This window comes from Polypterus senegalus, chromosome 13 (assembly GCF_016835505.1).
Source record: "Polypterus senegalus isolate Bchr_013 chromosome 13, ASM1683550v1, whole genome shotgun sequence".
NCBI classification, from domain to species: Eukaryota; Metazoa; Chordata; class Cladistia; order Polypteriformes; family Polypteridae; genus Polypterus; species Polypterus senegalus.
The window spans coordinates 54,478,164-54,497,008 of NC_053166.1; the positions used below are offsets into that span (position 1 = coordinate 54,478,164).

General features: G+C 41.5%; 1 protein-coding gene across 2 annotated transcripts in view; it reads left to right on the forward strand.

The window, feature by feature from the left end:
- adam19b (ADAM metallopeptidase domain 19b) overlaps window positions 1-18,845 on the forward strand; it is a 53,657-nt gene that overhangs the window by 23,655 nt on the left and 11,157 nt on the right. For both annotated transcript variants that reach the window (XM_039774815.1, XM_039774816.1), the window contains exons 8-16: window positions 2,275-2,346; window positions 2,755-2,921; window positions 6,296-6,380; window positions 6,557-6,696; window positions 6,780-6,957; window positions 14,469-14,558; window positions 14,731-14,926; window positions 15,104-15,212; window positions 15,301-15,502. In XM_039774815.1, coding sequence (XP_039630749.1) covers window positions 2,275-2,346; window positions 2,755-2,921; window positions 6,296-6,380; window positions 6,557-6,696; window positions 6,780-6,957; window positions 14,469-14,558; window positions 14,731-14,926; window positions 15,104-15,212; window positions 15,301-15,502 — 1,239 coding nt within the window. The remainder of the gene's footprint in view (window positions 1-2,274; window positions 2,347-2,754; window positions 2,922-6,295; window positions 6,381-6,556; window positions 6,697-6,779; window positions 6,958-14,468; window positions 14,559-14,730; window positions 14,927-15,103; window positions 15,213-15,300; window positions 15,503-18,845) is intronic.

The window sequence follows — 18,845 nt, forward strand, 5'->3', positions numbered from 1 at the left end:
CTGTTGTGTTTTTTTTACTCGCCCATAACGCTGTGACTAAATACCAGTTGCTGTTTGCTGATTGTCTCTCCAATCTCCGCTTGTTAATCCTGCAGAGTTCTCAGGGGTCTCTTGGTGACCTTCCTTGCTAGCGTTCATCTCACACGATCACTCAGCGTTTGTGGATGGCCTGCTCTAGGCAGATTTCCAGCACTGCCACACTCTTACAAAACTGATTTCACTGGACTCCAAGAGATAATTCAGTGTCTTGGACATTTACTTGTCCCCATCCCCTGACTTGTGCTTTTCAGTCACCTTTTCACAGATTTACTTGGGTTGTTCTTTAGTCTTCAGCTCAAGTTGGACCTTCCGGATGCGGTGCTTTTATAGTATGTCATGCTTGGGTCACAATGTTGCACAGGACCACACGGAGTTTTCCAAGAGACAGAAACTTTATTCCAGAACAGGCATAACAAACACAGATCTCTCTCAGGAGCATTCTGGCCATACAAGGGACAACCGTCAAACTGGCTGGTCAAAAGAACACAAAATCTTCCTCTTCAACCAGAGCAGAGGTAGTCTGGGGGAAGAGAGACAAGGCAGTGAGACACAAGGACAGCTGCGGGGTGGTCTTTTAAATGTTTGAAGCATCTTGTGCGGCAAGGCAGTAAGCAGCAGAACCCGCAAAGAGGAGATGAAAAGCCGTGTTTGTTTCCCATTGCATCACAGTTTAAGAGGGGGTATCAGAGGAGCGGCCACGTTCACAACTCCAATGAACTGCAATCCCAGCCCAGTGATCTCCATTGAAGTGATTACATGACTTCTACCACCGATTGGCTGCCCTAGTGATGATTTGGGGGTGTCATATTAAAGGGGATAAATGTGTATGTGACCGATTTTATATTTATAATTAATTTAGACCACTTTGCAGAGATCTGATTTCACTTTGACATTAAAGAGTCAGTTTCTGTTGGTCAGTGTGAAAAAGTCAAATTACATTCACTGTGATTCAGTGCTGTATAAAATAAATGTGAAAGCTTTGAAGAGAGTGCATACTTTTTATCGATAAGAAACATACATGACGACAACCAGAGAGGAGTTAATCGTCTTAGCTGCCATACCACATGCACTTCAGAACACATCATCCAACTGAAGGTAAGCATGCTCGGGCCCAGCCAGTACTTGGGTGGGAGACCATCTAGAAAAAGCTTGGGATGCTGCTGGACGAGGTGTTGGCGAGGCCAGCAGGGGGTGCTTACCCTTTGGTCTGAATGTGGATTCCAATGCTCCAGTGCAGTGATGGGGACACACTGCTGTAAAAGTACCTTTCAGAAGAGACATAAAACCAAGGTACTGCCTCTCTGTGGTGAAAACTGGGCATCCTCTGTAAAGCCGACGCTCACAATCACCACGCAACTCAGTACACACACACAGACGCACATGTCTTTTGGGGTGCAGGAGAAAACCCAGAATGCCTGAAGGAAAACTCATGTAGACAAGGGGAGGACAGGCATAGTGCCCACCCAGGACGGCAGTTCTAAGCTGCAGTGACACCCTATTGGTGTTTCAGCTCAAGTGATTTGGGGCATTCTGGTTGCATATCGCCCACTGACCAAAACGTCCATTCAGTTCTTTAATTCCATTGAAGGGCTTTGAGGACCACTTTGAATATTTCTAAGCTGCTGCTGCTTCCTTTTTTTGTGTCCTACCTAGTGGTCCCTGCCTTACACTTGATGCAGCAGAAGTGAGCACCACCTCCATCAACTCCATAATCCTTTATGGGAAAAGAAGGGCAGGCCGTGTGTTGTCGGGTTAAGACCAAGCTATTCGTGTTCATTATTTGACTGGGTTCAGATCTCATCTCACTACCCGTTTGGAGTTTGCATGTATGTTCTCCTCAAGTCTGTGTGTGTGTGTGTGTGTGTGTGTGTGTGTGTGTGTGTGTACTAGTGCTCCCTAATGCACTAGCTTCCCTTACAGGGATGATGCCTACCATACACACAATGCTGCCATGGAGGCTGCTATCCCAGGTCCCCGAAATACATTTAGCAGATTTGAAATTGGGTGGGTGGACAGATGCTGTCTTGGTGTCACAAAGTTCATTTTCCTCTGATTTGTTTCAGTGGCACTTTATTCCAGGGTGGTGAACAAATTCAAATTGTTTCTGTATTTTCACAACTGGCAAAGGTTAAGTAACTCACTCAGCATATGCTTTTAGTTTACAGTCCTGCACTTGGCTACACTGCCATCACAGACTTCCACCACCTCATGACAGTTCACGTTTGTATTCTCTAGTTTCAGAATCACAAAAGAAACTATGAAGATCTGCAGAGGAAACTGTTAGATGTGGCCAACTACGTTGACAAGGTGAGTGTGGTGGCCTGTGACACAGAGGAAGGATGTCCTTGTCATTCATTCTTTCTGGTGTTCAGAGCCCTGTTGTAGTATTTTGAACAGGACTGGACCTTTTGTGCCAACAGCACAAACACAACACGACAACATATCTGTGGACAGGGTGGGCAAGAGGCACAAGGCCTCGCTCCTGCAGCAGCTAGGAGAATTCTGTTCTTCTCCCCCAAACAGACAAACGTTGCGCCTGCTGTTCTCATCGTATCCCAGCCACTCTTGTTTATTAGCTCTTTTGGCTTTTGGCCCAGTCAAGACAGCCATGGCAGCATGCTTGAGGACATTTGGAGTGCCAGATGTTCATGTTGCCTCTCAAGTCTTCACTAGTGAACGCCGGTCACACTGAGGATTCACCTTCCACATGTCTAGTTTTACAGGAGCTTCAGTATCCGAGTCGCACTGATTGGCCTGGAGATTTGGACGGACCAGGATAAGATTGTCGTCTCTGAGAACCCGTACAACACGCTGAGCAACTTTCTGTCTTGGAGAAGGATGCAGTTCTCTCGGATTAGGAATGACAACGCCCAGCTGATCACGTGAGTTATTGTCGGGCATAGCCTGGGTGTAGTTAGAACACAATTGCCGTCTGCCCACCAGGGGGACTCTGCACTTTCCTTTGAGGGTCTTAGAGCTGTTTTAACATCCCTCCGTCTTGTTAAAACCCCTATAAAGCTCAGGTTGGTGCCTATACTGGCCGCATCAACTAATCCATTGCACAGGAACCAATTTAGAGTCATCATGTAATCTTACATACACATTTTGGAATGCAGTACTTGGAAGAAGACCAACACAGAATCTGGAGAGAACAGGCAAACTGTACACTCCAGGTAGTTGAACCCAAGAGCCTGGAGCTGGCAGGCACATTCACGTGTTTTTTTCTGTTCTGTCACTTAACTCCATGCCGGTCACTCTGTCTCCAAGCTTTCCCAACCCCTGAATAAACCCCAGAACTTTAATGACAGTGCACGAGTTGAAAACAGCAGTCATGATAGAAGCGCACTCTTGATTTTTTCAATCCTGTCTCGGCCCTGTGTTTTGTTTTTTTTTTAACACTTCCAGTCCAATCATCTTAAAAATAGTTTTGTCTCTGTGGCCACCAATAAAATCACAGCCCCTACACGCCTCTTGGAAGGTCCTGAATAATAAAATCTGAAGGCGTAAGACCAGTAGACCACCTGTAGTGCTCTGTGGACGGCAGCACTGATCGCTGGCCATCACTGACCTGGCCATTTCGGAATCAGTTAGTCCATTTACAGCGGTGACCCTGTATAAGCAGATTACAGTTCAGCACAGAAAATAAAGAAAGGCACAAGAAGGTAGGAAAGGAACAAGAATGTGGAGACATAAAAGTGTAAGGAGAGAAGACATGAACGACACAACGCGAGGGCACAAACAGTAACAGTATAAGTGCTCCTGTGTTCAAAAGACCACCTGATTAAATAAGTGATAGTTGTGAGGCAGGATGAGGGACAGGGACAGGCAGTCAGGGGAGGCAGGTGAGGCGCATGAAAAGTAAAAAAAAGCTAATGATGATAACATAAAATAAATTTGTCCACCGTTCTGGGTTATAAATTTGTTTTCTGTATGATTCCAATAACTTTGATCATTTTTATATTCAAAATTGCTTAATTGGAGCAGTTCCTGTTAAAAAATAGAAGAGAAACGTGAGGTGCTTTTGCGATGAGCCTCACCTCACCTGGGACTGTGCTCTCCCGCACACACTGGGCTGATGCATGCAATTGGCGCCTGCCTGTTGCTGCCTCTCTGTATGTCTCCAATATAATGTCTGCAGACACGTTTATTATACACCCTGACTTTCCACAGTCAGGCTAATATCTTTAATGAATGTGTGTGACATATCTAGTCTTGCTGATCGGACATTAAAACCACAGTTTAAAGGCACAAGGTGAGGCAGACAGTGCCGTGCCTCCCTGAAGGGGGGCGCATGTGAGCTCAACAGGCGCTCATTGCTGCTGTTCTTCTACGCAGAGGCTCTGGGCGCGAATAAGTTAGCGATATCAGAAAGTCAAGTGCACTGCAGCGGTCCGTTTATTTTTAGTTTTTGTTCCAACTGACTGCCAAAATAGAAGATTAAGACTTTTACAACTAAAGGAAAATAAGGAGAACTTTTACAAGAAACCGAGGGAGATTTTTGTGGAGAAGGATAAGCGCAGGGACTTGAAGGGAAGACCATAAACGGTTTACAATTTAAAAAAAAATGGGATCAGACTAAGAAAAAAACAATCCAACTAATTTTTAACCTTAAATAAAATATTCTTTTGTTTTTCTTGTTATCCTTTTGTTGAACAGACTGAATTAAAATTGATTAAAGCGTCAGAATTAAAAACAACTAAAAAATTGAAATCCTTTTTTTGTACACCATTCTATACTTCATTTGTGTTGAATGAGTATGATTTGTGGAATTGCAACAGCAAATTTAGACCACGTGGAGAGTGCAGAGCAAATGCGCTCTCTCTCGCCGCTAGCAGTGTAACGTTCTTTCTTAGCCAAATATGAACCTTACCTATGTGTGTGTAAAGAATGTTGATGAGATATGAAACATAACCAGTAGTCAACGTGCATGCTGGCTGCCAACTGAAGAGTGAATAAGCTATTGTTTTGTGTTCATATATTTGTAAATCTGACTCTGAAGGAGTCAGTGCCTCAGAAGCCACGAACCTCACCGCACGTCACTGATGAGGTGATGTGGTTAGCAGCAGGAGGCACCAAAGGTGAGATCCACAGGAAACTCTCACAAAATACACGTCCAGTATTCTGTTACTGCTTGAGTGATGGGAAGTGATGGCTTTGCTTTCGATGTGCTAGAAGTGCTACTCAATGAGGATTAATAAAGAAATAGACACGGCCGGTAACAAGCCGAATTTCTAAGAATAACATAAAAGGAATTAAATGCAATATGGCTTATGTACTTCAGCGCTTCCCTTTAAAATAAAAATCCCCCACCTCTTACCCTTGAAATCAAGTGAGTGTTTAAGTATCCCATCAGAGGACTCTTTATCTACTGTGTGAAGTGGGTATGTTTCTTTAAATTACCACTGCATTGTCAAACTTTCCACTTATTCTGCTGAGTTTTGGAGTAACCCATCTGTAGTAACCAGCCAGCCCATGAAGGCTGACCGTAGGGGTTGGAATCTGAAAATGTCCCAAGATTCAATGCAACTCTTCATTGGGCTGCCTTCTCCCTGTAGATCACTCTCTGTATTGAGTTTTGTGCAAGTCTACTTTACATGCTTTACATTAACAGTCGCTCGAGTTTCTGACTGTCTGAAATGTCCTGCAGATGTGACTAAATACAATTGTGGGGCACACATAAATGAATTCATTCAATCAATTAATAGAATAGCCACTTTCATCATAAAATATAAAAAAACAACAACGTTGTAGTTTCCCACCATGCTAAACAAGTTTCAACAATTGTTTGAATCGATTAATTTATGTTCGCTCCATGATTTTATTTAGTCACATATAACCATGAAAATTTTGGTTAAAGAAAAATGTATTTTTTGCTTTTTAGTGCATTTATAACAAAAGTAAATAAAATCATTTTACTTAAAACAAATTTTATATCATTTTTCTTCCATATATCCCAAAGACTGCAGGTTAGGTTGACAGATGATCCAAAGCTGGCCCATAAGGGAGTGTCTCCTGGTCCAGGGATGACACCAGTGTTGGCTCCACTTCATTACAAACCTGAGCAGGATGTTATAACAGCTTATACTGACCAAAAACCTCAGGAAATATTGAGGAAAAATTGTATTCAATTCCAAATGAATGCAGTTTTGTTGAAAGTGTGCCTATTTCTTTAAGTAATAAGTGGTGTGGGTAGTAGGTTGGGTATTGAGGGGGCTCCATTGTGAAGAATGCCTTTTAATTCTGTGTTTTTTTCCAGTGGCGTTCGCTTTAGTGGATCTACGATTGGCTTAGCGCCTCTCCTGGTCATGTGCTCGGAGTACCAGTCTGGGGGCATCAACTCTGTAAGATGATTTTTTTTTTCCCTCTTCTGATATGTGTATGCCTTGTCAGTGAATCCCTCCAGTTGGATGCACATTTTTACTTTAAGTGTTCAGGTTTTTTTACCTTGAGTATTACAGATGCCCACTTTAAAATGTCCTGAAGTGGCCTGTGTTCTGCGTGGTGTTTATCTGTGTAGGATTACTCTCAAAGTGTTCTTGGTGTGGCAAGCACAGTCGCTCATGAGATGGGACACAACTTCGGGTTGAACCACGACTCTGAAGGCTGCTGCACAGCTAATCCTGATGATGGCGGATGCATCATGGCTAAAGCCAGTGGGTAAGAATCTCTGCAAGCTTTACTACTGAATAGACTTCATGTGCCAAAGTCGTCAGTGTCAGAGTGATCAATTCCACCCTCAGACATCCTTTCCCCAAGACGTTCAACCAATGCAACAAAAGGGACCTCAAGACGTTTCTGGACTCGGGAGGCGGAAAGTGTTTGTCTAACATGCCCAACACCAAGACTATGTATGGGGGCCAGCGATGTGGCAATGGCTACCTGGAAGAAGGCGAGGAGTGTGACTGTGGGGAAGCTGAGGTAAATCCGACTGCATTAACCCTAATGGGGCTTTCAGATGAGTGATGTCAGGTTAATGAGTGGAGTGTTAGTGACTCCAATTTAAGAGGCTTCAAATGCTGCCTGATGCCACCAGTCCTCAGAGTTCTTCATCTCTTAATCTGGCCGCTTCTAGAAGTCCTGCGGTGCTTCTCTTTGTACATTAATACTCTCTTTAAAGCCTGCAGCTCTATTGTCATGAATTGGCTGAGGTCCACCCTTCCCTTAATTTTGATTTCAGGCCAGGAATAGGTTGGTGATAATAGCGTAGGAGGGTCAGCTTTTCTGTCAGGAGGGCCTGTCTAGCACACACTTGACATCAATGTCTGATTCTGTCATGCCAATGGGGCCTGTTGATTTGTCTCTTTTTGCAACATGAAGCTCTCATGTCCACAACAGCTGCAGTTTGGTCTCCGTTCACTGTCATTCTGGTTCAGTTTTAGCTTTTTGGAATGCTACACCAAATCCAGGAGATCTGCACTTCAGTCACTTTTGGGCCACATTTAAGAAGCTTGTAACCACTACCTCCATACCAAGCATAGGCATAGCCATGAGGTCGGGCTTGACCATATTTTATGACAGTTCCAAGGGATTGATCATAGGTGAAATAATGGTTTATAGACTTTCTCAAATCCCACTGCAGTTAACATCTGGGTATCCACCAGTAACCAGTCCAGAACCCAACATCTCACATGTCCGCCTGCCTATAATCACTTTTGAGTCCCCAGATCCATTATGTCCTTCTGACAGCTTTGCTGGTATAAGAGAAAGTCATGATAAACCTGTTGTGGTCTTACCAGGACTGCATCCTTGATTCCAGTCATCCATCTTTTATGTTGTTCATGTTGTCATTTATTTTTTTTTGTGTGTGCTAATGTCCTTATCATCTTTTTAACTTGGTAGCTTGTTTGGTCTTAGGTATTTCATGAAAAATATTTTGTAGTTGTCAATTAATTAATTAATTAATTAATGTTATACTTCTATTATTTTGTATGCTGGGCCTAAGGAGGCAGGGCCTCTTAACACAGCATTGGTCAACCATTACTTAAGGGCCCAGCATACCACAGGAAACCTGCAGAGCCATTCATTTCTAAAGCTGATGTTTGGCTCCCTTGCTGTTCGGGTTTTGTTCTTTAATTCACAGTATGATTTCAGATATTCCGGCTTTTTGATCCTTTGCTTTTGTTTAGTGGATTAGGATTTAGAATTAACATTTTGTTGTTAAAGTTTTTTTCTAACAGTTTTGACATTTTATTCTATCACAGGTTTTGTGTTTCATTTTTTTTCTTTTCTTGACTCTTTTAATCCTTTTTTTGAATTTTGGACCTTTTTGGAATTTGTTTAAGAAAATCTAATTAGAAACTTTTTGGAAAGGCTTTGTTTTTTGTGGACCAGGGGTTTTAACAGTTCCCTCTCATCTTTTGTAAAGCGGATTCCAGTATTGTGTATTTTGGTTAGGCACGAATCATAAGAAAATCTGCGTCTGCATTGTTTTTTGTCCTCCAGCCTCCAAAATGGGTGTGTTTGGATAATTGGTGATTCTAAATTGAGTCAATGTGAGTGTGACAGTGTGTGAGGAAGTGACACTTCATTGGGGGTGGGACCATGCTACTAGGATAGGCTCCACCCTCACATGAACTTATGAATGTTCTGTGAATCATTGTGATCTGAGATATAAAAAATAAACTGTAATCGGCGTGTCACTGTGGTCTTTGGCTCTGATTTTTATGGACATAATTAGATGTCAGCAACATACTGTACAAGACCACTAGCCAAAACCAGTAATTGTAACAATTAGAACTTTGTAAATGAAGAAGATTAAAGCTAATGCAGGGTTTTAGTAACACGTTGTTAATGGAGGTTAATGGAGGTATTGTGTGGTGATGGTCAGCGGTGGTTAATGGAAGCTAATGGAGATGCCGAGTAGTACTGGTCAGCAGATGGTTAATAGGAGATGATGTACTGTGTAGTAATGGTCAGCAAAATGTATTCTCTTGTTTGATGTGTTCTGGAAAAAAGAGCAGCTCTCAGTGTTTAAAAAAGTGAAATTGCCTGTTGAATATCAAGCGATGCCTATGGACAGATTGAAGACATCTCCATCTGTCTGTGCGTAGGATTATGTTCACGTTATTCTCGTGTCGGCAGACTTCCTCTGGGTTGTCGATTTCAACCAGAATCCTCATAATGAGCCTCACCAAATGCCACCCACAAACGGCCTCTCACTTTGTAGCGGCTGCCTTTTTGGCCTGCCAGTAGCTCTCAGTAACATCTGAAGATACCAGTCCCAGGTTGGCAGCCACCAGTCCCATAAAGTGCGAAAATGGGCCTCAACTATCTCAAAACTTTTCAAGATATCTTTAAAAACACACAAACGTATTTCATATATCTGATCATCACTTTCACATATCTGCAGTACAATCCAAGATATCTCAAATATGGTTCTAGATCTCTTAGAATAGCCTCCTGTCCATTGTCAGGTATCTGGAATGCATTTCAAGATCTCTCAAAATAACATCCTGCTCATTTCAAAATTTTGAAAATTTACTCCAAGATATCTGCAAATAGAGAGAGCACAGGAAAGTAGACAGAACGGGATTGAGTTCTCTCAGAATTCATTTCATCCATCCATCCATTATCCAACCCATTATATCCTAAGATATTTTAAAATGCATGCAAGGTCAATTTTAGATATCTCAGAATGAATTTAAGATATCTGAATATGCACCGCAGTTATTTTAAGATATGTGAACATCTGTTTTGGATATCTTGAAATGCATTTGAGGTTTATCAAAATGTATTGCCAATATCTTAAAAGGTAAAGAGGCATATATTGAGATTTCTGGAAATGTGTCTTCTTAAAAGGTGAAGTGAATGTTAAGCTCTCTGAAATTCATTGTGAGCTATATCTAAATATTAACTTGCCCTGCCACATATTCAGCCTGGCCTGATGCTTTCTGTTCACTTGTCTTTTTCAAAAATAGAATCCCTTTTTAGATCTACTCCCATTTACTTCATTCTGTGAATCTATTGTTCTCTGGGTGATTACATTTTCTCAGCATTAGTACAGGATAACCTCTTATATAGTGAAGAGCAAAACAATTCATGCAGAACAGAATTTTGCTTCACAAACATGTTGCCAAATAAAATGGAGCTTTGCCACCAGCAAAACTTGGGCCATTATCACGGGAAGAGAGGGATTCGCTCCTGTCTGTAAGCGTTTTCATGTATTAATTCCCATGCGTCTGCCTGTTGTTCAGTGTTTATATAAATCACCGGAAATCACCAACGATATTTTGTTGAGCTGTGAGACTTGTGTTGTGGTTGTTCTGGTAGTACAATGGCCACTTTTCCAATTATGGTGACAATTTTGCAGATCTCAGTCCTAAAGCTGCACCAGAAACAGAAACGACACTTGGCAATTTCCTCCATACGCTTGGGGCGTCCATATCCTCTGCCTCACTGGCAGGAACGAGTAGCTAAGAAACACGCACGGTGAATTCCAGTGTAGTGCACTTTTCTGTGTTTTGGTGTGTCTTTGTGCATAAAATATGCAAGATGTCACATTTTTTTAAAAAATGCACCACACTCAGATATGGCAATGTGGCCGACAGCCATAGAAAATTACTGATGAGACTGGAGTGCTGCAGGCTGGCTGTGTTACGCAGCTGGGAAAAATGCAGAAGTGTGACCAAGGCTGTAGGGAGCAATATTCCTTAATTTTGCAGCCCACCAAAAACGTTAAAAAGAAACCTTTTAAAAGAGTTTTACGTTTCATGAATGCAAAATCCACACTTAAAAAAAAAAACCAATATGTGTCTTTGGTCATGGATGCCAGGACTATGAAGGGATCGATATAATTTATCAATGAATTGACGAAAGTCCACATTATGTTACTTTCTCTCTCTCTCTGTTTGTGGTTCAGACGTAGCTATTGACTATTTTTCAACCAATATCCCAAACACATTTTCTGCAATAAACCAAATAGTACAATTTATTCATAACATAAGAATAAAAGTAGATTGAAATTTCCAAGTACATACAGCCAAATGACAATAACAAACTGCCCAAACCATAAATCTGTGCTAGCTTAGTCTGAACCTTTTCTTTCCTATATGAGTTGTGATTTTTTCATGGTCAAGATGGATAAGCGCTTTAGCAGTTATTAACTATTTAGCATCTGCACTGTGACTGTGGTGCTGTTTTTATTTATTTATTTATTTTAGAACATTAGGACAATCTGGAAAAGAACAGGCCATTCAGCCCAACAAAGCTCACCAGTCCTATCCACTTAATTCTTCTAAAAAATATCAAGTCGAGTTTGAAAGTTCCTAATGTTTTACTATCTATCACACTACTTGGTAGTTTATTCCAAGTGTATCGTTCTTTCTGTAAAGAAAAATTTCCTAATGTTTGGGTGAAATTTACCCTTAACAAGTTTCCAACTGTGTCCCCATGTTCTTGATGAACTCATTTTAAAATAACAGTCTCGATCCTCTGTACTAAATCCCTTCATAATTTTAAACACTTCAATCAAGTCACCTCTTAATCTTCTTTTGCTTAAACTGTAAAGGCTCAGCTCTTTTAATCTTTCCTCATAATTCATCCCCTTTAGCCCTGGAATCAGCCTCGTCACTCATCTCTGGACCTTTTCTAGTGCTGCTATGTCCTTTTTGTAGCCTGGAGACCAAACCTGCTCACAGTACTCCAGATGAGGCCTCACCAGTGAGTTATAAAGGTTGAGCAGAACCTCCTTGGACTTGTACTGCTCACATCGTGCTATATATAACCTAACATTCTACAGGGAGATTTACTTGAAAGAGGCCCTGAATATTCTGTAATAACTCGCTATGACAAAGCAAGCTGAACGAAACAACGTGCTCCTCAGTATATGGAGCTTCAAACAAGCTAGGATGCCCGTATCGGACCAATGAGGTACTCATTGGACATCCATTGCAACATTTAACCTCCATTTGCAACTTCTGGGTGCATACCGCCCGTACCCCTTCACTCAGTCATTTGACCTCTCATCAGGATGGTAGTGTACAGTATTGAGCAGCGCATCTTCATGGTGTGAACCTATTGGGTCACCAATTCGTTTAAGCGGTGTCAGAATCAACTGGATGATTGTGAGGTAACGCAAGGTTACTTCCAGCAAGATGGAGCAACATGTCACACATTGGCAAGGAGCATGGCAGAAGTGCAGAGTCCTTCTTTGGCAACAGGGTAATTTCAAAGGGGCATTGGCCACCACGGTCATCAGATCTGACACCACAAGACTTCTTCCTTTGGGGTATGCTCAAAGAAAAAGTCTATCACAACAAGCCTCACAGTGTGGAAGATTTGAAGGAAAACATCCAATGTGAAATTGCTGCTTTCCCCCCCCGGTACATTCAGGAACATGGAGCACCACATCGGAATGTGTCTGGCAGAAAACGGAAACCACTTCAAGCATCGCATGTAATGCAATCGATTACACGTACATCAAATATATAGCATATTTTTTTGGTTCAGATTGCTTCATCCTAACAGAACTTACAACAGAACATTCAGGGCCTCTTTTGAGGGAATCTCCTTGTATTTGCCTTCTTTAATGTCTTCTGAACACTGTCCAGAAGTTGATTGCATTGATAGAGTCCACTACGACTCCTAATTACTTGTCATAAGGTGTATTCTAGATTTTCAGACCTCCCATTATGTATTCAAACCTAACATTTTTACTTCCTATGTGTAATACTTTACATTTACTGACATTAAATTTTGTCTGCCACAAATCTACCCAAACCTGCTGTCCAAGTCCACCTGTAATGATTTAATGGATTCCAAATTATCTGCCAAGTCACCTATCTTGGTTTCTTCTGCAAACTTAACCAGCTTGTTACTTATATTCCTATCTAAATCATTTATATATATTAAAAATAGCAGTGGCCCTACCACCGAGCCCTGAGGAACACCACTCTTAACATCAGCAAGTTCTGATAAGGTTCATAAGGTTCCTCGCATCATCACCGTCTGTTTCCTGTGTCTGAACCAGTTCTTCACCCATCTACATGTCACACCCTGAATTCCCACTTCTTTTAGGTTGATGTCCAGCCTCTCATGTGGCATCTTCTCAAATGCTCATGTCTAATCTACACCTGTTTATCCTCCACATTCAGCTCATCTGTGTGTTTTTGCGTTTGTGAAGCTGCTCTGAAATTTATGGAATTTAAGAAAGGAAATGTGTAACAGTTACAAATGTATTCTTCACAAAGATTATTACAGTGATACCAATAACCAGAATACATCAGCCGGCTTTATCCTAACTAAAACAGTTAATGGTTGTCAGAATGACAGTAGGTGTAGGTATAGTTTGGTTGCTGTTGATGGAGAGTGGAGGTGATGCTTTGCTCCAGCCATTCTGGGTTGGCTTCCTCCAGCCTCAGGAACTCTTCTGCTTCTTCACTTTGGTTACACCTTTTGGTTGCTGGTGGTATTGCTGTTTTCTCCAAGGCTACACACACAGTGGCCCTTGATTGTTAGCATAAAATGTACGTTGGCTGAGTAGTCGGTGATCAGTTGACTCCCGTCTTTAGCAAGATGAATGTGTGGCTTTATGGAGGTCTTTCTTGCTCATGTACTTTGCTTTACTTTCACAAGGTTTGGTCTCATGGCACTCTTGTCCATTTCCATTACAGATGGTCTTCCAATCTAAAAATCCAGCACCAGGTTGCCCTTTGGACTAAAAGGGGGGTCACTCCAGCCTTTGTTGAGGCCACATCCAAGGCAACAAGTGTCCTACTGTTCGGGCCAAGTTACAACCAGAGCACTGAGCACGTACTGCAGACTGATCTAGCGCCTGTAATGTGTGATAAACGATGGAGTGGATGTTTTGTCAATGCTTTCTTGGGTTCTTTTGGTTGACAACTGATGCAAAGTTTGGTCCAGTCATTGAGTTATGGCTCTCTGTTCTCTGACCAAGTGTTTAAATGATGTATTATGGATGTCACTTTGCCTCTGATTAATCAGTCTTATCAGATAAAACCCAGAAGGTGCAGCCCAAAGAGGCCCTGCAGAGAGAGGACTGACACTTGAGCTGAAGTTATGAGGTGAATGGATGATGTCAGTCTGTCGTACAGTTTCAACAAACTGTATGCTCCTCACCACTCCCGAACAGCCTCCATCCGTGGCCCTGTATTCGTATTGTTATTTTCATTTTAAAGTCACAGCGGGCATCAGTCCTACTCCACATAATTTCTAATGCTTGTATCTTGGATGTTCTTTTGAGTGAACTGATGAGATTCATGTCCATCAGTTGTTCCTCGTAGCTCACAGACTGCAGTCAGTCTAGAAGCTCACCCCCATGTCTGTCACATCTTTCTTTTCTAATGGACATGAGAGTGCTGGGTGGCACTCCTAAGAAGACAGCAGACTGACTGTGAGAGACCACCTGGAGGGGAGGCTGAGGCTGTAGGCTTCCATCTGACTTCTCATTTCGATTGCTATCTGTCTTTCAGGAGTGCACCAGTGCTTGCTGTAATGCCAACAACTGCACGCTGAAGGTGGGAGCGGAGTGTGCCCATGGGGAGTGCTGTGACCGCTGCAAGGTGGTCTGATTCTTTATTTAATTTATTATGGTTTATAGCTTCAAATAATGTCAGTGTGAACTTTGTGTGAAAGCTGTGGATGATCTCATCATAAGAAATGAAAGATATGCTTTAAAGGAAAAGCTCCTTGACACCATAAACTCACTAAATTTTAAGCTCATTGTTCCCACAGCTGCTGAGTGCAGGGACACTATGCAGAAGTGCCAGTGGGTCATGTGACCTCCCAGAGTACTGCACTGGAAGCTCAGAGTTCTGCCCCGCCAACTTCTACCTTTTGGATGGCACTGAGTGCAATGGCAGAAGGGCCTACTGCTACAGCGGCATGTGCCTATCCTTTGAGAGTCAGTGTGCATCCCTCTGGGGACAAGGTGAGTGCCCTATGATCAGAAATACAGCCAAACCCTGAGAGGTTTGACCAAGGAGGTAACTCGGCCAAGTTGTTAGTCCACTACTTGTGCCTAAAACTTGGGAAGGTGGGAGGCCTGTAAAGGGAAGAAGCAGCCCCCTGATATCTAACGTTTTAACCAAAGCATGTTGTCCCACAGGAGCAGAGCCAGCTCCAGCAATCTGCTTTGAGGAAATTAACAAAGCAGGCGACATGTATGGCAACTGTGGCAAGAACCTGAGCGGTCAGTACAAGAAGTGCCAACCAAGGTGACCCACCTTCTTGTGCATAGAATAGAAGGAGATGAGCAGGTGAGGGTTTCTGACAGTTGTGCTCACTTTCGCCTTCTTCTCCAAGGGATGCCAAATGTGGGAAAATCCAATGCTTGTCTTCAGCGGACAGTCCACTAAAGACCAACGTGGTGGCCATTGATACTGGAGTCTGGCACAAGGGGAAGAAGATCAAATGTCGTGGGACTCATGTCTACCAGTCGGAGATGGAGGGAGACACTCTGGATCCTGGTCTCGTAATGACAGGGACCAAATGTGGGGACAGTCAGGTACCTACAGCCTTCTTTATGCCCTGTCTGTGTCCTAGGCAGTGGTATAATCTTTTTATGTTCCTTTTTACAAAAACCAAACACATCCTGAAACGTTACAGAGGGCCGACTGTGCAAAAATGGAACACCAGTAAGATTTTACAGTGCTATGATACTCAGCTTATGTACAATTCCAACATTTTAGGGTTAATGACTAAAACTAAGGAATGAATGCCAAGTGGAATGAAAGAAATAAAAGCTGATGTTCTAGCAAAAGGGTGGAATAAAGAAAAACAGGCAGAGGTTATCAGTGAAGTAGATGGTAGTCAAGGGAGAGCCAAATGATCAGAAAACTGTTGTCAAAACCTAAAATACTAATACCAAAGAACAACATTCATAGACAGACACCTAAACAACAGCATGAAGGACACACATTCGCTAAGGTTATAGTTTGCATCCACAATCTTGGACATCCTGGAAGTTCACAGTGCTGACGTGTATACCAGTATTGTGATGATGTCACATGTGTAGCACTTCTCATCATCTGAATATGGTGATCTTGTTTAAGGAAACCTCCAGTCAAAGATGATTTGTTTTATATGCTACTTATCCCATGGAGTTTGTAGTAATGGTTGAGAAAAGATTTTAATCTGATGTTTTCATGCTGAATGGAGTTACAAAATTTCTGATAAAATAGACAGCTATTGTAAGCAGTGTTGGACAACAATATCTCCATAGAAAATACCTCACATCACTTGTGCTGCATAATCCACATGTCAAGTCATCCAGTCATCTGCTCACAATGTCCCGCACATTTGTATTTTTTACAAAAATATTGTTAAATAAACCACTTCTGGAAAATACTGTAATGGAGAGTACTCAGTACTAGTGCTGTGACATTTGTTTAAATTTAAACCATCAGCTCTTCTTTGGGTACCGTTTACACTAAGTACTTGCAGTTTGATTATTCTGGTGGTTTTTTCCTTAAGGAGTTTGGGTTTTGGATAATTCAACAGAGATTAAACCATTACGGCACTCTGAACACAGGAGGGTATTCAATAGAAGAGGAGGGAAATCGATCAGGAGTTGAAAGAACAGAGAAAGGATCGAAACAAAGCGAGCAGAGGGAAGAGCCCCCTAGTTGAAAGAAAATACAAACTGTGAACAAAATGAATGTTAACAATAGTTAAGAGCAAAGAATCTTAGTTAGTTTATGGACCTACTTTTTGTTTTCTGTGCGTCGTCGACTTTTACTTTGCATATTGGACCTTGTATTTTGTTTTGGTGTTCTTCTCATCGATGTTGTTGCTTTCTGCATTCTCACTAATTATTTGTAGCTACTCCATTGATTAAACATCTCCTCTTGATTCTCACTGTGTTTGGCATTCGTAACAATGTTCAAGTATCTGAATTATGTGAAATGCCAATTGACAGAATCTAAAATGAACAGAAAATGGAATTGCAAATGTCCAAAACCTACATTTAAAACAGAAGAATTTGCAGCAGGATTCTTTGGTGGCCAGCCTTCGTGGATGAACACCGAACCCTTTCATGTGTGTGCTCCATAATATCATTGATTTTGTGAGAAGTGTCCAGCTGCAGTCAGGACAGTTTTAGGCCTCGGACAGATCCGAGCACTTCAGACGCCCCCTTCAGAAGCCCCTCCCCTGTTTTACGCCTATATTACACGCCCCCATGACATTTTCAATTCCCTTCAGTTCCTGAACTCAAAGGGTGAGGATCTACACTGGTAATCAGAAGGCTGACGTCATATAGAAATGGGAAAAGCTAAGGAAGAAGACAAAGAAGAAAAAATTATATGCTGTACGCAGCTACGATTACCACTACATATTCTTATAGACTTTGAATCGATTCAATATAATTTAATTTAAATATAATTTATGTTTATAATTTGTATAAACAGTCAAAATATGCAATACTACGCGCCAGACGTTTAGGAGCTCTTTAGAGTACTGTCTTTGTGGTCCTCTCTGTGTTATATCATTAGTACAGTATTATTACTGGTGTACAACATTTTAATATTTATATTAACGATGCATTAATTGTGGTGGAGTTTATGCTCCAGAGGAATGATACTCTCTCCCTCAGAAGCACGAAGAGGTGTAAAGTAGTCATCTGAGTCGCCCAGCTAAGACCTTCTCTGTTAGCCGAGAGGCTTTGTCTACCCACTGGTGATGGCTCACAACTTCACAGCAAGTACAAAAAGATGTTTATCACATTAGCACAACGGTTTATTCTGGTGAAGCTTTTTTATTTTTAGAGCCCCCTACTCACTTGGCTCTCCCACCCCTGGGTTTGGTTAACCAGATATATAATTTAAAGGGATTGTTATTTTCATGTAAATTGTTACATACTCTTTCAATTCTATGTTGCATTGCTTCTCCGTGATCATAAATATACACCTGACCGAATTGTGGTTTCTTCTAAATTAAACTTGTCGTAGCTTTAATTGTTGCAGGACCATATATTCTCATAGCGTATGGTCCATTATTGTGTAAATTTATGTTTTGAGCATTGAATCATGCGAATGCGAAATGATTACTGTACACTCAGATATTTTGCCTGTAGTGTTTGTGGATTTCACTTTCACCAAACAACAAATCTTGTAATTCTCGCAGATACGCCTCTTCATTGGGAGGCAACACTACTTTTCCAAGATGGCAACACGAATTAGATGATCTACAAGTCTCCGACTTAAACTTTAAAGCCTTACAATATCTACATACTTCTGACATATCACCTATGTCCATATATGCAATCTCTTTTCGGAGTACGGAGTAATCATTTCCGTTTGTTTGTGCTAATGCGAGCTTTACTTTCTTTTTTTTTGATACTTTCGAATTTTACTCCTTTCATATTCTTTAACTTGCTCTGCATGCGTATCGCGTCAATGTTTTTGAAAGTCTTTATGAAGTCTTTTATTTCTGATCTGGATTTGACCTACAAGGTATTCAATGCCACTTGGTCCGAGCTGATTATTACTTTCCTTATTTTCAGAAGTTGCACATAGATTATTATTGTTCTTTTTCCTTTCTTTTCTGTCCTATGCTTTTGGGTCTCTTTTCCATGCACTGCTCTTTCTCCTTCGCTTAGTCATTGACGTGCAATCTAGAACGTATAACATTTTTAAGAGCTGAGAGTTCATGAAGTGTGTCTGCCAAAAGCATTCCAACAACTGAGAGGTTAGATGTCTGTGTTCTTGTTTTAAATTGGTTGTTCTCGCGGGACATCAAAGTGTCTTTCCGAGAAGGTCATGGCTCGACCCAAGATTTTTTCATATAATAGACAGATATTTATTTGCACACATGTTCTTTTTGCCACCATTACTACATTAGTACATTTA